At 37.9% G+C, this 16,086-nt stretch overlaps 2 protein-coding genes across 4 annotated transcripts in view; one reads left to right on the top strand and one right to left on the bottom strand.

Annotated features, from left to right (window-relative positions):
• FILIP1L (filamin A interacting protein 1 like) overlaps positions 1-15,136 on the top strand; it is a 188,429-nt gene extending 173,293 nt beyond the window's left edge. For 2 of the 3 annotated variants that reach the window (XM_048293869.1, XM_048293872.1), the window contains 2 exons: positions 12,265-12,449; positions 13,742-15,136. In XM_048293869.1, coding sequence (XP_048149826.1) covers positions 12,265-12,449; positions 13,742-13,832 — 276 coding nt within the window. In that variant the 3' untranslated portion in view covers positions 13,833-15,136. The remainder of the gene's footprint in view (positions 1-12,264; positions 12,450-13,741) is intronic. The other variant, XM_048293870.1, reaches the window with a different exon arrangement.
• Positions 1-16,086, bottom strand: part of CMSS1 (cms1 ribosomal small subunit homolog) — a 227,427-nt gene that overhangs the window by 209,108 nt on the left and 2,233 nt on the right. The window lies entirely within an intron of this gene.

The raw sequence follows: 16,086 nt of genomic DNA, 5'->3' as shown, positions 1-16,086 counted from the left end.
TATAAAACTGTTTGGCTAAAACTCTTTTTAAACCTTCCTGCAAACTTTGCTTGTAAGTGAACTGAGTTCAGAAGCTTGTATCACAAAGTAATTCTCCCCAAACAAGGGGTTTTTTCCAATACAACAGAAAAACTGCCATCATTTAGGTACGCTCTAAAACAATAAACAGCAACATTTAAATTTCTAAACAATAATTTAGGAGACCAGATTTACATACAATACTCAAATTTTGTCTAAGCTCCTAGCCATCAGTTTGACAAACAGTATACATCACACAGGTACACTGAGGAAGAAACAAGATTACCAAACTATGGCATACCTTCATGTTTTTCACTTCATAGACAGAGAAAGCTTGGCAGCAGCATTAAGCAGCATTACTAGACCAAGTCTCCAAACATGTAGGCCTCTGGGTCTGGGATAAATAGGAGTGCCATACGGAATGGACAAAGCAGGTTAAGGTATTTCAGTGACAATTACAGTGTTTGTGCCTAGGAAAAGGACAGAAATGTAACCGATTCTGTCCTTTACACATGTGCCAAGCAGTCAATTTTAATTTCCCAGAAAATACTGCTGGTGGTGGAGCAGCTTCACATACAATGTAAATCAGTCCAGAAGATCTGGAATGCACTTTTAAAGTTCTCTTTTTCGCAAAAGCTGTACACTCCAAATCTAAATTGTAACAATTGTTCTTATTCTAAAAAGTAAAATGCCCATAAATTTAATGCTTTTGGGGGTGATATTATTTAAAAAAAAATTTAAAACGGCAACCTCCTTATCAACAAGGAAGTTTGCAAGTAAGCAGAAAGTCCCTACCCACTAAACCCTTATCTTTATTCTGCCTATATTCCCTAGAGAAAAAAAATATTTCTCCAGTATAACTTAGCAACGGATTCAGCAAAGAACTTTGGCCCATGATCTCACATAACAAGGGGACTTCTATCATTTTAAGTCCTTTTGACTGACAGGAAACTAAATGTTTATAACTGTAGATAATAACTGCTTTTAGAACAGTTTCTACTGAAAAGCAAAGTCCACCACCCATATACACTTTTTCTCAGTAAACAATGGGAAGAAAAAATATTAAATTATATAATATGTGTGATTGAAATGGATATTAACATATGTATTACAATTGGGCAATGGCAAATTCAAAAAGAGAAGTTCTATGTGGACCTTCACAACCCCAACTTATGTAACCTGAAGTTACTAGGCTTCATAAAAGGTCCTTCTTTCTTGTTTTGGGTCACTCTATCTCCATGGCTGCACAAGTGAGCTCTAAGACCTGGGTCAGAAGGAGTACATAGTCTTATTCTGCAAAGCAAACTTTGACTCACCCCAACTTCAGCAAAAGTTACTGATGAAGACAGCAGCCAACACTCAGGCAAGACAAGATTATAAAAATTTTAGAGCGTGCTAATTATACAAACAAGTTACATAATTACATTCAGGTTGCACATTTTTAACTGCAGGGCTCAGTCAAAATTAAAAATCAGTACATTCTCTGCACTTCTGCTCTTTGGGATACTGCATATCCTGCTGAGCCATACCTAAGATCTCTGCAGGAACACATTACAAGCATGGCACTGAATAACTGTGTCTGAAGTACCGACTTGCCAGCATACTAACAGACACCAAATTCTCCAAAAATTAAAGGATTAACATGTGTCCTCCAGAGGCACTAATATTTTCTTCAGTTAGACTGAAAAAGCTTGTAGAAAAAAAATTTAGATCTACCTTCAAAAATACACAGAAGTGCGTTGATCATTAACCACCTGGCTATCTATTATAATATCTTATAAATGAAAAGCACAAATGAGGACACAGCAATAATCACACACAGTCCTCTGGACAATTACCAAGCTATTACAAATAAGGACATTCAGTCTTTAAAGCTAAGATTGGAATACAAAACCTAGATGACAGTTCAAACCATTTATAAGTATAATCCCTGTCTTAAACTCATAATGATTTATCAGTAACTGTCTAATTAACAAAAGACAAAGGAAGCAGCCACTCATGACCATTAACTCCAAAGTAAGGAGCATCAGCACTGCCTGGAAATGAAATTGCTACATTTCCAAAAAACACACCTTGATTAAGGGATTCTTACATTCCCCTACTGATGAAGCAACATCTGTGTAGATTTAACTGACGTCACAGCAAAATTTTTGTCAGTCATTCCAACAGATAAAAAAAATCAAATAATTATTTTTGCCTGAAAGTAAGATTTGCACAATGAAACAGGTTCATTCTGTTTGAATTCCCAAGATCAATTTCAAAGCTGAGAAAATAAACACCTGCATGTATTTGCTGAGAGCTGAAACTTAATTGTTTAAACAGAAAGTTAGCTGTAATTTTATCATAAAATAGCAAATAGAAAGCATAGCTTAAGGAATCAAATTATCGATTTACAAATTAACCCTGAATTGTTCAGATCACCACTCCATATTTCAGAGTACTTCCACTTTGCTGAGAGGGAATATCCACCTACTTCCTTGGCAGACAATAAGAAAGCAGAAGGGCAAGGAGAAATTTAAATAACTTATCTGCACATCAATTCAAGCACTCTGAACAAAAACATCAAGCATAATATTAAAATTCAACAAGTAAGGCAGCTTTTCTAGGAACTTCAACTACTCTAAGTGGTAAGTATTGCTGTTAATTTGGAGGCTGAGAAACTTTTGCTTTCAGCAGTTGCTCAAAAGCCTAAAGTCTGACAGGTATGTAATGATTCATTTAAATGTTGCAAGGAAATAAGGTCACATAGTAAGAAGCATATATCAGAGGGATTAAACTGTGAAAGACAGCGTAAAAACAGTTTTCAGCAGATCATAATATCAATCCTTCTCTTTTCCAAACCTCTTGACAAGCATCTCCTCTAAGGTTTAAAAATCTACCTTTTCCCCTTTATGTTTAGTTCCCAGCAAAAGAAAGGGAGAATTAACTGATTAAAAAATGACAGCAGTTACCATCTCACTTCCCTTCACCTTTTTGGGTTTTTTTCAGTGAATGATCAATGGACACAAGCAAGGGCAGCACAAACACTTTGGTGCTCAGCATTTTTAAGCCATTCTCTTTATGTGATTAAATATCTCGGAAGAAATACTTGCAATTTTTGTCCTTACAGGGAGGATGGATGAGGGGAGGGAGGGAAAAGGAGGAAAAGCAAAATGAAGAGAATACAAAGTGATAATGGTCATCTGAGACCAAAGCACCCATCCATCAACTATGAGGTAGTATTTCAAGTTATTTAAAGACCTCCTGCAAGTCACTAATTAAGAGCTAGAAAAAACAAAAATTACAGGAGCAGACTGCTAATCTTCCTCATCCGAAGCACTGTAGCCAATACGGTGTCTGGGGACAGAATGTAAGGCTGTAATAAGAAAAAGGTCTGTATGTAAGCATTTCATGCAAGGCTTAGGAAGGCGTGCTCCCCACACTAGGGAAAAAATAATCAGGAGCAGAATTGTACAGCTCTATTTTCTCAACAAGATTCAATGGATGCTGCAGGGTTAGGTGATGGAAATGGAGTAACCATCTGCAGGATGATTTTGTCCCTAGGAAACAGATATTGAGACAGGCAAAACAAAAACTGACAACTGCCTAATCTCCAGGCTTAAGCAAAGACTACCAAAACATTATGTTACCAAGAAACAGAAGGGAGAAAGATCTTATGGTTCAAATACAGCTACAGCACAAGTGGGTGTATAAAAATGCTTTAAAATTAACACCAAGTACTGTAAGTGGGAAATTGCTCAAAAAAAAGAGACAAATCATAAAAACTTAAGCGGCATGAAGCGTTTTCACAGATCTGCAGCCAGTGCCCCAAGATGAAGCTGAATTCTCTCTGTGCTGTAGCTAGCACATTAGCCAGTGACCCACCATACTGTGGGCACCCAGAAAGCTTCAAATACCAGAGTTGCCAACCAAATGTAATTCTCTTCTGACCACAAAGCAAAGTACTCTTGAGAAACACTTTTTGTGCACAAGTGGAAAGACCTCTTTAAATCAACATCTCTTCATTTGCCATGCAGTGGTCTGACATCACAGGGTCTTCAAACAGGGATGGGCCAAAGAAGCTCCCTCCCCTTTTTTGCCCCTACCACAACCCAAATTACAAAATATTGCCCTTTCAGTTGTGCTGCCACCACTGTTCCAGAAGGCAGCACTGTGAACCAGGTCAAGAAACTAACCTGAATTTAAAAAAACAAAAGCAAAACCACAAACAAAAAGCCATGCTCCACAAATCCTCTTTTCAAAAAACCAAAACAAAAACCAAACAAACAACCTCAACAAAACAGGATCCATTTCACAGCTCAGCTTTATAAAAGAGCTACATCAGCATAACTGAACGGACAAGCAAAAAGGAAAAAGGAGCATTTTATAGTGCAAACACTGCCGAAGTCCTGGTCCCATCACCTTTGATGCTACCGCTATTGTCTGAAGAGATACAATCTAGCATACAAATACATCACAAAGCACTTCAAATATACAACAAGCATTCATCAGTCCCGTTAACATAATTCTGGATTTCTTTTGGGAGAGAATTGACTTGTGCAAAATCCAAGCAAGGCAGTTTCTAACGTGATTAGTATCTGTATTTTCTTATCCTTGATTGTCTCATATGCAAGCCACTATAGGTCGTTTTATCCTGAAGAAACATCAATCTTAGCTGGATAAAAGGTAGAGAGCCTTTTATTTTAATTATCATTTTATATATATTAGGAAAAAAATATATATATTGAAAATAGGACTCTGATTAACACACCTTTTAATGTGGCCTTCCAAGAGGAAAACAGCCTGCTCACAGACAGAAAAAAGTCACAACGGTAAAAGCTAGAGGGTCTTTTTTCTTCTCCATGCAGAACCTCTGTAAACCTTTCCACCATATAAATTGACTAACATAGGGAAAACATACTCAAAGCTTTCAAACAGACAACATTGATAATGAAGACATTTTCATGTTAAAAGGTGTGTGTGGGTATAAGTGCAGCTTCAAACACCTTTAGAAACTGCCACAGAAATACGCAAACACCAATATCCCTACCTGCCCCCAGCCTGTACAGAATGATACCCCACTGCCAAGAATCTAACTCAACAAATGCCAGTGCAGCTTTAAACCAAGTGGGCTGCTGGTCTGACCCAGGCTGTATTCTCTCTAACAGCACTGACACTTCAGCGCCTGCAGGAACATCTAAGTGCTGGCACTCCCCTCTGCGGGACACAACTGCTATTGCAGCGTGTGTAGTATTCTAAAAAGGCCACACACTTCTGTTCCTAGGCACCCCCAAGTGCCCTAACAAGGTGCCTGAGACCCCTTCGACTTTTAAGGGGCAAAGGGAAGATTAACAGCAAACAACTGTTCACTCCAGCTGCATGATGATGCTGATGAACCAGCCCCAGGTAACCTTGTCCTACGGGAGTTAACCCACAACATAACCTTACCCTTCCCTGCATCTTGTCAATTATCTACTAGAAATGAGTCTTTAAGTCATCAAAAGTTTAAAATATTATCATCACACTTCCCAGCAAAGGCACGTCGTAAGAAAAGTAAGGCACATAACAGAATTTTAGAAACTAAAAATACAACTTCGGCCTCCAACCCTTCTTTTCCCCACAACCAGAAAGTAGATTTAAACTTGGCATTCAGGATATAAGACCACAGTGACACATTTAAGTACATTAGTGCAAATTGTGTCACATATATAGAAATAATTTCTAATATTAATACAGATTTTTCTGTCAAATATGCCGTATTATTGAAATCAAGAGCACTGTAATAGGGCAAATATCAGCAGAAGAGTAGAAGATGCAGAAAACAGAGCTTAAAAAGGATCTCAGGACATTTCTGAGCCTATTCCCTCACTATAACTTGACTTAAAACCTTCCAAATGAAAACCTGGTTCATATGGTTCTAAAAAACTTCTGCAGTGACAACTTCACAGTTACCCAGGAATATGTAACAGGGCTGAAATACCCTTGTATTAAGAATCTTGCTAATTTCTAAATTAAATCTACGTTGCTGAAATTGTACTCCAGTATTCTCTTTCCTATCTCCCCCACTGGACTTTGAAAATTATTTTCTCTCCAACACATACTAGAAGACAATTATTACATCTCTTCTCAGTTTTGTTTTCTCCAGATTAAACAAACCTAATTGCTCTTCCACTTAACAGCTCGAGTACTATGACTCTAGAGATTACTGGAGAGTCATTTTCCCTCTGCTGAGCTGTTTATAGTGGTGTGACAATGCAGTGAGCCAAGCCAGACACCAGCCTGGCTGAGGTCTCACCAGTGTTAGTAAGAGTAAAGATTTTACACTGCTCCTGCTCACACATCTCAGTATAGTCACACACACACACGTGTGTTGCATAAAAGGGAATTCAGAGCAACTGAGACTTCTCACTTTGGATTCCTAGAAAACAAATGCCAAGACCTAGTGAAAGAAAAGTAAAGAAAAGGAAGTATCTGAATGCTCTGTGCAGTTGAGGATGCCTAACCAGAAATTTCAGCCAAAGCTGTCTGGCTTGGAGACCAAAGGGAATATTCAAGTTTATCACTTAATCTTAACTCGTTCTCACTTGCAGACCTGGCTTTCATTCTGACTGCATTCAATCATCCAGGAACAAACTTAAGTCTGGCAAGAGGCACGCTTATGCACATACATACATGGGCTTCTGCGTGAAGGATCTTCAGCGCCATCCCCTGGCCACTTTCACTAAAGCTGAAAGTGATACTCAAATTTCTTAAACTAAAAATTTAAGCAGTGAGAAAGAAACTTTATCTGAAGTTATTTCGCCTAGATCAAATGCTACGATGATGTAGAAAGACAAATAAGAAAACTTACAGCATAAGTACTACATGCTTCTCCCTATTTAAATGAATAAAGTTCAAACAGGAAGCAAAGCACACGTCATACTTCCAGAAGGAAAAAGAAAGGATTAGGACCAAAAGCAGGAGAACTACTTCAACAGCACAGAAACAGAAATATTTTCTCTCCGTGACACTTCCACACACACTTGCCTTATCCCACTCCCCAGGAAGCAAGCATTGCATTGTGTTAAAAGCTCGCCCATATAAATAAGCCACCTCTGTCCCTATGGGAGAGAAAAAAGGTGGGTATGGAATATATATCCTGGTATTTCAGAGCATGCTTTCTCTGTTGTCTTTCTGAAATTAGAAGGGGCATTTTGACACTAATGTGTGAAAACTTCTCAATTATCACCTATGCCAGTGTTTGTCCCCATCCCTGAAGTATCCACTGTCATTTGCTAAGAGACAACAAACGTAGTCTCTGTGTAGAGTTCTCACTCTAACACCCTTTCTTCTGCCAATTCCTATCACAGGCAATTAATGTCTGCTTCAGAAGTTACTTTAAAAATGAAGTTAAAATGCAGCTTTCTTGATTCTTAGATCATAGCTTGCCTTGAAAATTAGCTTTAATTGTTTATTTCTCCAACTAAGCACTACTGACAAAAACTTGGCTATTTTCCAAGCTTAATGCCTTGAACCAATATGGTGCTGTTGTACTTAGAGACAGATGTACCACATAATCTAATTTAAAATATGCGGCCAGTTTAATGTTTTTGGGGTTAGTTGTCATTGCTGTTGCAGTAATTATTTGCTGATGCTTACGTAGACTCGTCAAGTAAAGGAAAACTGCATAACTACTCAGATAGGTCACTCCTGGGCAACATTTTGTTTCTGGGGGTGTTTCAAGAGCATTAATGGGAACTCACAAGGGATCTCCAGAACATGAAAGGCAGCTGAGCTTGCTTTTTGAAAAATAAACATATCTTTTTTCTCTTCTCTGACTTCGAAAGATAGCAGATATAAAAAGTGGCCTACAGACAGCAACTCAAGGAGACATACCTGAACAGCAATGATGAACACAAAGCCAGCCAATTCAGAACACAAATGAGAATTCAAAAAAGAACGAGGGAGACTAAAAATATTCATCTTGAAGAAGATGAACTGGTAGAAAGGATGCATACACTTGAAGAGAAGTAATTCATGGTGTGCACACAGATTTCCCATACTTAGTTAAAAATCAAATTGAAAAGGCCCACCAAAATCTATATATTAGGGGTTTTTAGTCATTCAGGTCTGTCTAAAAACCAAACCAGACATCCCAAGATACAAGCCTGCTATAGCCAGTGTATCTGCTTACATTACTCTACACTAAGCAGTAGGGAAGGACCTAGGAGTATTACACAAGGATTTTCCGTACACATACAACTGAGCCAATGCAAAATTTTATATATGGTTACTCCCAAGTGCTTTCCAGACAATTCCCACATAATGCCATTCCTTCTTTATGGATACATCTTACAGCAGCTTAAGCACTGATCCAGTCAACTGACCCAAAATGTTCTGTTTACAACTCTTACCTGAGATTCACAATTTTGAGCGTAAGTTCTAGAAAATAAACAAAGTTTAGTCCTTGATCTAGCTACGCACGTAACTGAATTCCGAAGTGTCAATAAATGTTTTCTGTAAATTTAAGTTATTCAGTCTTTCCTCTCCAGAATTTATATCAGGAATGATGAAAACCACCGATTTTTAAGTGCTGTATGGGGAGGAAGAGAACTAGATGGGCAGTTGGTGAAATCCTTGCCTTCATCATAAGTTAGATTGGTACAATCATTGAGGAGCAAGTTCAGTTGTCCTGGCAGAGAAACTTAGCACTGATATAGTTTATTTGTATAGAAAAAAAAGCCCCATAATACAACTGTTATCCTTAATTTTGAGCCTATGCCAGGAGCTAGAGCAATTCAGTTATTGTGGCTACAATCAAACATGACACAAGTTAAAGAGAGCAATACAAACTCTGTACGCAGATCCAACCTTGACAAGTCCACCAGTTATAATGCAGCTCTAGGCACTAAATGATAAAAATGTAGATGTATTCAATATTGTCATTCAGAACTGCAAAATACAGCATCTTTTTGAATCACAAAAACAAATTTGACTGAAATGAAATCTGATGGTTCAGAAGGCCACATTTTCAATGGTGGTTTTAATGAACTAGAAACTGATGCAAACTATAGGCCAGAGCACAGGGATATTTCAACACCTAACTTTTCACTGATTCAATAAAACCTTAGAGCCTGAATACCAGTCAGATGCACAAAACCTGTAAAAATCTGGGCCTACGAATTCTTCCTGAAGTACTAACATGGCTGGTCAATCAACTCCAGACATTTGTAACCTAAGGAAGCTCTGAACTGGAACACTTTCCAAAAAAACCCCAAACCAAACAACCAAACACAACTCTTAGAGATACAATCTCACGTTAGCACGCAAGACTTTACATAAATATTTTTATCTATTCACCTCAAAATACTTAGCAAATGATGGCTAATCTAATTCTTTTTATAGTTGGGAAACTGACACATTTTCTATCATCTCTACAATTATATCAGATAGCAGCACTGCCAGTAATAGCCCACCCAAACATTTTATTCTCAATACTATGCCTCATCTACCAGGCCATACCACATGGTCAGAGGCAAACTCTTCCAACTCAGTACTGATGGAAAGCCACAGAGCAGTAACACAACTATCCTCTCCAACATCAATTCCCTTTCTTAACACAGCCTGTTTAGTAATTGAAGCAAAATGCTTTTTGGTTTGGGGGCAAAGGGGAGATTCTTTCTTTTTTTTCCTTTCCTACTAACATTAGGAATGCTAAAATTCCAGACTATCATGAAAATGCATGTTAATTTTGTTTATGCAGCATTTAACAAAGAACTTCAGTCAAGTTTAAGTGAAAATACTGGGGTGCAGTGCAAAAGGAGAACTTCGCTGCCACCCAGAGGTAAAATCTTGAAGGGACACAAGGAAAGAAAAACGCATCTTTTTCCTTACTCACTTTCAAAGCCAAACTCTTTCCTTTCTCAAGGCATTAAAAAAAAAAAAAAAAAGCACTACAAATCAAAACACGCTGATTTTAAAAATTAAAACATGAAAGAAGTTTTAGACACTCAGACTCCATATCTCATCTTTGGTAGTGACCAGTGTTAAATGCCTATGAATGTTAAGTACCAGGCACAGAGAGTAGAAAATCGAGCCTCTGGCAGCCTGCAACTTATGGCAATCCACAGCTGGAATCTCCACACATCTTTGTGTTCAGCAGTCCTTGATGGATGCCCTGAATGAGCATTAATTCTCTCGAAACCAAGTTATATCATTACCTCAAAAACTGCCTGTCCCAGTGAGTTTCACAGCTCATTGACAAGGGAAAACACTTTTCACATACCTTCAATCCGCCTCGTGGATGCCCTCCCAAGCATGCTAGAGAATTGCCCTATTCACTGTAATGCTAGTACATTTCTGTTGTTGTTTATTTTTCTCACCACAGTCTATTTTCCAATCTTCAACAGGTTTAGTGTATGTTATTGATCCTCACTCAGAAGACATTTCATAATTGATAGTCTTTGCCACCTTTTCTGCATTTTGGCATGCCCTTTATTGAGCTGTTTGGACAAAACCCTGTAAAACATTCACAATGTAGGTATGGTTTTGATTCACACACTAAAAAATGATGGGGTTTTTCTTGTACTCTTTTCCTAGCAATTCCTAACTTGTCTGTTACCTTTTTGACAACTGCCAGTTGCTGAGCAATGAGGACAATTTACAGGGATTCCAAGATCTATGTTCTTAGTGACAATAAATGTCACTACTGTATGTGAACTAGTTTTCCCTAAATATATTATTTTTCAATTATTAACACTGAACTGACATGCATTTTTACTCAGTAACATGAATTACTGTCAGCTCTTGCTTCTACTACTCTCCCTGTTATACCACATACAATTATTATCATTTCAGTAGTCTTCCTATGCAGTTTATGAATATGTTGAGTATCAGAGGTGTCTGTGAGGTTCAGATGCTATCTCCACTATACTATTAAAAACTAGCTCACTGCTCTGCTACCTATCCACTCGCCACTAATTAACCTTGAGAATTTTCCTTGTTTTTCCACAGTGTCCACACAAGATCTGACCTCATGAGATTCTTTTGTTAGAGACCACTGTCAAATTTTTTTTAAAACCACAATAATAGAATGGTCATATCTATAATAGTAAGTTAAAAACTTACCTACATCTTTCCCTCCCACATGGGTCTCATCATTAAACAAACCACACTGTTCTAGGAGATTGTTACTATTTTATCTCTTTGTTATCATACTTCAATTAAGCCCAGGTTGATTTTTTTTCCTTACTCATGATCCAGTAAGCACATCTGTGACATGCAAACTTCCCCCAAATTCCTCTGCACTGAGCACATGCAATGATCTGATGTTGGCTCAGCTTTATTCTATTGAAAACCCCTGTCATACACAATTATCTACAGGTAAATGGCAAGCTTTTGATTTGTGATTATTTTTATTTTTTTAATCAGCCCAGGCAGACCATTATAGCCACTAGGAAGTTTTCTCAAAACCCACTTCGATCTAGCTCGTTCTTATTCATACTTAAGTCACCAGAATTCCAACACTGTTTTCTATTGTCCTCATTTGAACACCATTTCCATTTTATGTTTTAAAAAAAAAAAATTTAAGTGACGTTCTTTTACCCTTAGCTTGACTGAAAAAGGTATATAAAAATGCTTGTGATTCAAAAAGGTTTTCTGATGAGTAGTGGATGTTCAATCCTTGTTTCAGATAATGGTATCTTTCAACCAAGCTTCTTGCCTTTATAGTTCTTCCCCCCTTTTCAGTGCACATAATAACATTTTCTGGTATATTTACTTCTTTTGCAATTAAATATGACTATGATGCATTCTGGAGGGAGGGTTGTCTCACAAATACATTAATTTTGTGTACACTGGTCACTGTCAAAGAATGATCTCTCACAGTAAAGTATGAGCTGGGTATTGCCTGCTACTCAGGACTGAATCAAGATTTGCTTCTGCATGTGGAATTTCTCTGATTATTCACCCAGAGAACTCACACAGTTCAAGACTTTGCACTGCATCACTCAGCTCCTAGGGCTGATACTTAGTCAGCTGACAGACAGGAAACCCCTCTTATTTATACTCTGAGTTTCAATCCATTGAGATTCTGTGATATTCACCAATCAAATAGGTAAGTTAAATACAAAGCTTCTGCCTTATTACCAATGAGATAAAGGAAGTTCAGACAAACAGTTCCAACAGCAGTGCATTCGGATTTACAAAGTGGAAAAGGCACTACCAAGCTAAAACCACCATTTGTTTCTCCTCTCTAAAGCATGATTTATCTTCTTGGTTTATTTCCAGATTACCAATACGTTCCGTCGTTCAATTCCAACTCGGATCCCCAAACCAAAGCCTGCAAGCACAACCAAAGCACCTGTCAAAATTCCTGCTGGACATCTCAACAAACCACTCCAAGACAGCCCTTCTGGAAAGATACGCATTGTAAGGACCGTGTCTAAAGCCTGCCTTCAAGGTGGAGGGAGAAGGTAAATAATTTTCTGTGATCTATGACATTAAAATGGATTTAATCTGAATCTCAGCAGCAGTTGTTTCCACTGGGGAAAAATCGGAAACCATCCACATGGTCAGCACATCAACGGGCACCAATCACAGGACATCAGGAGACAGCCAAATTCTTAGGAGCCAAAGTTAACTGCATGTCTGCAGGGACCATGCTCTGCCCCATTTTTTCTGGTGCAATTCCAGGTTTTGGTGCTCACAGTACAGGAGCACAAGACACAAATAAATTTCTACTGTAAGTTCAGTTTTGACATGTTCTACAAATAACAATAGTAAGATTGTCTCAGTAGATTTACAAAAACATGATCACATGAAGAGAGGTTGCAGAAGGTTTTGTGTTTTCAAAGTTGTTTTTTGCAATTAAAGTGTCTCAGTATGGATATCCTAAGTTCAGCATTAAAGGTGAAATGAAGAGAGGCATGGAGAAATCTGCTCTTGTATAACGTATTGAACTTAAGAGAAATGCAGAGCTCCTTGCTGTGCCAAGCATCACTTTAAAAGATGATGTGAAGATAAGCAACTCCCTCCTCGAGGAGTTAACTAGTGTGATTATCTCCACTCCAATTCACGCAGATGTTATATTAGGAAAACAGATGTGAGAATCAAGATGGATATTGTTTAAATCAGCTATATCAACTTCCACCATTTGCACTACAGTATTTAGACTTCAGTTCACTTAAACAGTATTTCAGAACTGATCAAAATTAGTATCAAGCTTAACAGTAAGTTGCGGCTTACACAGAAGTGCAATTTTATTCTTGCATTCCTCCACAATTTTGCCCTTCCTTTCAACTGCTCACATTCACTTAAAAATATGTAACTGGATTCATTGCTCCTAGGGAAGGTTTTTTTTTTTAACTGAACTCTTTGCACAAGAAGTTCTAGTTCATCCATGAGAGAATTTGCCTTTTTGCTTTTCTTAAAGAATAACTTCTTCAAAAGACTTAAAATTCAATGTTTCCTTTCAGCCAACACACGCCCAAAAAAACCTCGAACCAAAAACACAAAAAAAAACATTAGAAAAGGCTCCATGCTCGTTGTCTCCAGTATTCTGAAAAATAGCAATTGTTGCTCTGCAAGAAAATTTCTCACAGTTCTATAGAATGTTAAGAAACACTAACAAAATACTACTACTACTGCAAGGAACCCCCACACCAGAATCCTGTAATACCAACTAACACAAGTTACAGTTTTAAAATATAAAAATTAATTTCTTTCTCTGGTATTAATGTCTCCCTCATTCTTCTTCCCCTAACAGAGTGCATTCCAACAGTCTAAATGGCTCAACTGATAATACGTGGGAAAACTCCTTACACATAGGTGTTTCTTTAAGAACTGCCAAATCCTAATTCCTAACTAAAGCAAAAGCTGGTAGTGATCACAGTGCCATAGCCAGAACTGCAATCTTTCTGCTGAAGCAAGGAGAGAGTCTGATGCATTCAGTTACCCGATTTTTCCCTTTTATTTCACAGCTAAAAGTTTAACCTAACCACTGAGACAGTACAACACGTTAGTACTGCTGTGTGACTGTTTTTGCAAACCCACTAGAAACCTATGCCTTCCTCAACAGCTTCACAAGAAATTCTCTAGAAGTACTCAAAAAAAGTTTTAAAAGATCAGTCTACTGAAAAATTAGCTCAGCTGTGTCCCACAAGACACACCCGTGTTAATATGCAGACATTAAAGAATGACTTTTCCATAGTAAAAAGGAAAAGCTTCCAGTTTTATTCACTAAATCTGCAGCTGTCAAGTTCTGAGACTCCATATCATGTATGCTTAGATCCAAATACAGCTCACAGAAGCACACCACTGCAACTTGCAGAGTGAACGTATACAGATGTGAAGAAACACAGATTTGAAAAAGCAGCTATCAACTCGGCATGCTTATCAGAAAGATCTTCAAATACTGACCAGGGTCCATCACAAGGGACAGCAACTCATTGATGAGCCAAAAAAAAAAAAGCTACAAACCTCGTCATACAGAGTCCAGCAACAGATCTCAGCTCTGAAGAAGCAACAGTGCTCCCTCACACTGAATGCATTACAACAAAGCGTCTGCTTCTCAACAGCTGCAAATCACACATTACAAATTAACGTTACAAATTAATGTTAACTGGCACCCTTCAGTAGGCACAGAGAAAAGAGAACCTCTGGCAAAAGAAATCAATTCCTGCAATAGCATCCTTTGCCTTAGAGCCCACAAAGGATCCCACAAGCACTGCCAAATCATCCTCCATGGTCCCATATTATACTTCTTACCTGTTTGTGCTGCTGACATACAAGAGTTTTGCTCCTGTCTCACAATGACACAATTAATTCCTACCTATGAGGGGCAGGGCCCACATAGACTCCTACTTAGGGATCTAAAACTGACGAATGGGGATACTACACTCCTATGGGATTAAGGGCAATACAGAAAGCATGGAGAATCAAAGACAAGGAGCGGTAACACAAAAGGAGGAAACTGGAAGAATTTCTGTAAAACAGAAGTCCATCCCTCTCCCTCAAACTGACTGGGAGATGTGGCACACTGGCTACAGGCAAGATCCAGACATTCACAGCGCTGTGAGAATTGCTCCTTTCTGTTCACGGAGAGAAGAGGAAAAAGTTGGTGTCCTTCACCAGTACGAAATAAACTCCTCTGAATTCCTTATCCTTTCCTTTGTAATTCTGAATGCAATATAAAAATCACATAAAAGACTGGACAAAGTTGTGACACAATCTGGAAAAAAGGGAGGCAAGGAAGTCCTGCAGTTGCATGACGTGGAACATGTGTAACACTAAACTACGCTGCTAAGTAGAGAATAATCCCTAACCACTCCCTCCACAAATCTCATCTCAAAGGTTTGCTGAAGACGTTATTGGGCAAGATTCTTTAGTTTTTGTCATAGTTTTACCTTTGACAAGGTAAAAAGATGGGTAATCCCTTTAGCATTTTCTTCCTTGGATTTTTTTGGCTTTTTCTACGCCTATAGATCACTCGCAGCAGGGTAAACATTCATGTCTCAAGGTGAGAGTAACTACCTTTAATATGGACTCTAAAATAATGACTTCCAATGATGTGGCCAGAAGCAAATTTAGAATTCCTTACATATCCATACACCAGGATATATACTTATATATATTTTGTGTTTTCATACTCTTCAGGTGTTCCACCTGAAAGATGTTCATACTCTTTTAAAAGTAGCCTTTTCTAACTACAAGTTTCTCAAATCTAAACTACTTTTGAGAGCTGAGTTATGATGAATATTCTGTAGGTCAGAACTTATTCTAGGTTAAAGGATCTGGCAAAAGATCAGTATTTTAAAAGTACATTTTGAATTCTGCTTTGCACCTAGAGTTATGGCAGAGATGCTATTTTTAAATAGGTCAGTAAATGAGGTTCGATAGTATTTTTTTTAACAAAACTTGATGTTTCACAGAAATAAAATTGACCAAGTCTGTCAAAGGTGCTCACTAATGTGCAATTATTTTCTTGTATTGCTGCCTACATCATACATCGTGAACCCTGATTTCCTCTTTTATGCCAACTGATTTTAAAGCATTTTACAGCATCAATAAGATGCTGTACAAATTAACCTTTGATTTTACCTGTTTTACGTG

Source organism: Corvus hawaiiensis, chromosome 2, assembly GCF_020740725.1.
Source record: "Corvus hawaiiensis isolate bCorHaw1 chromosome 2, bCorHaw1.pri.cur, whole genome shotgun sequence".
In the NCBI taxonomy this organism is placed as follows: Eukaryota; Metazoa; Chordata; class Aves; order Passeriformes; family Corvidae; genus Corvus; species Corvus hawaiiensis.
The sequence above is the reverse complement of the archived record's forward strand: the minus strand, read 5'-3'. Positions and strand labels throughout refer to the sequence as shown.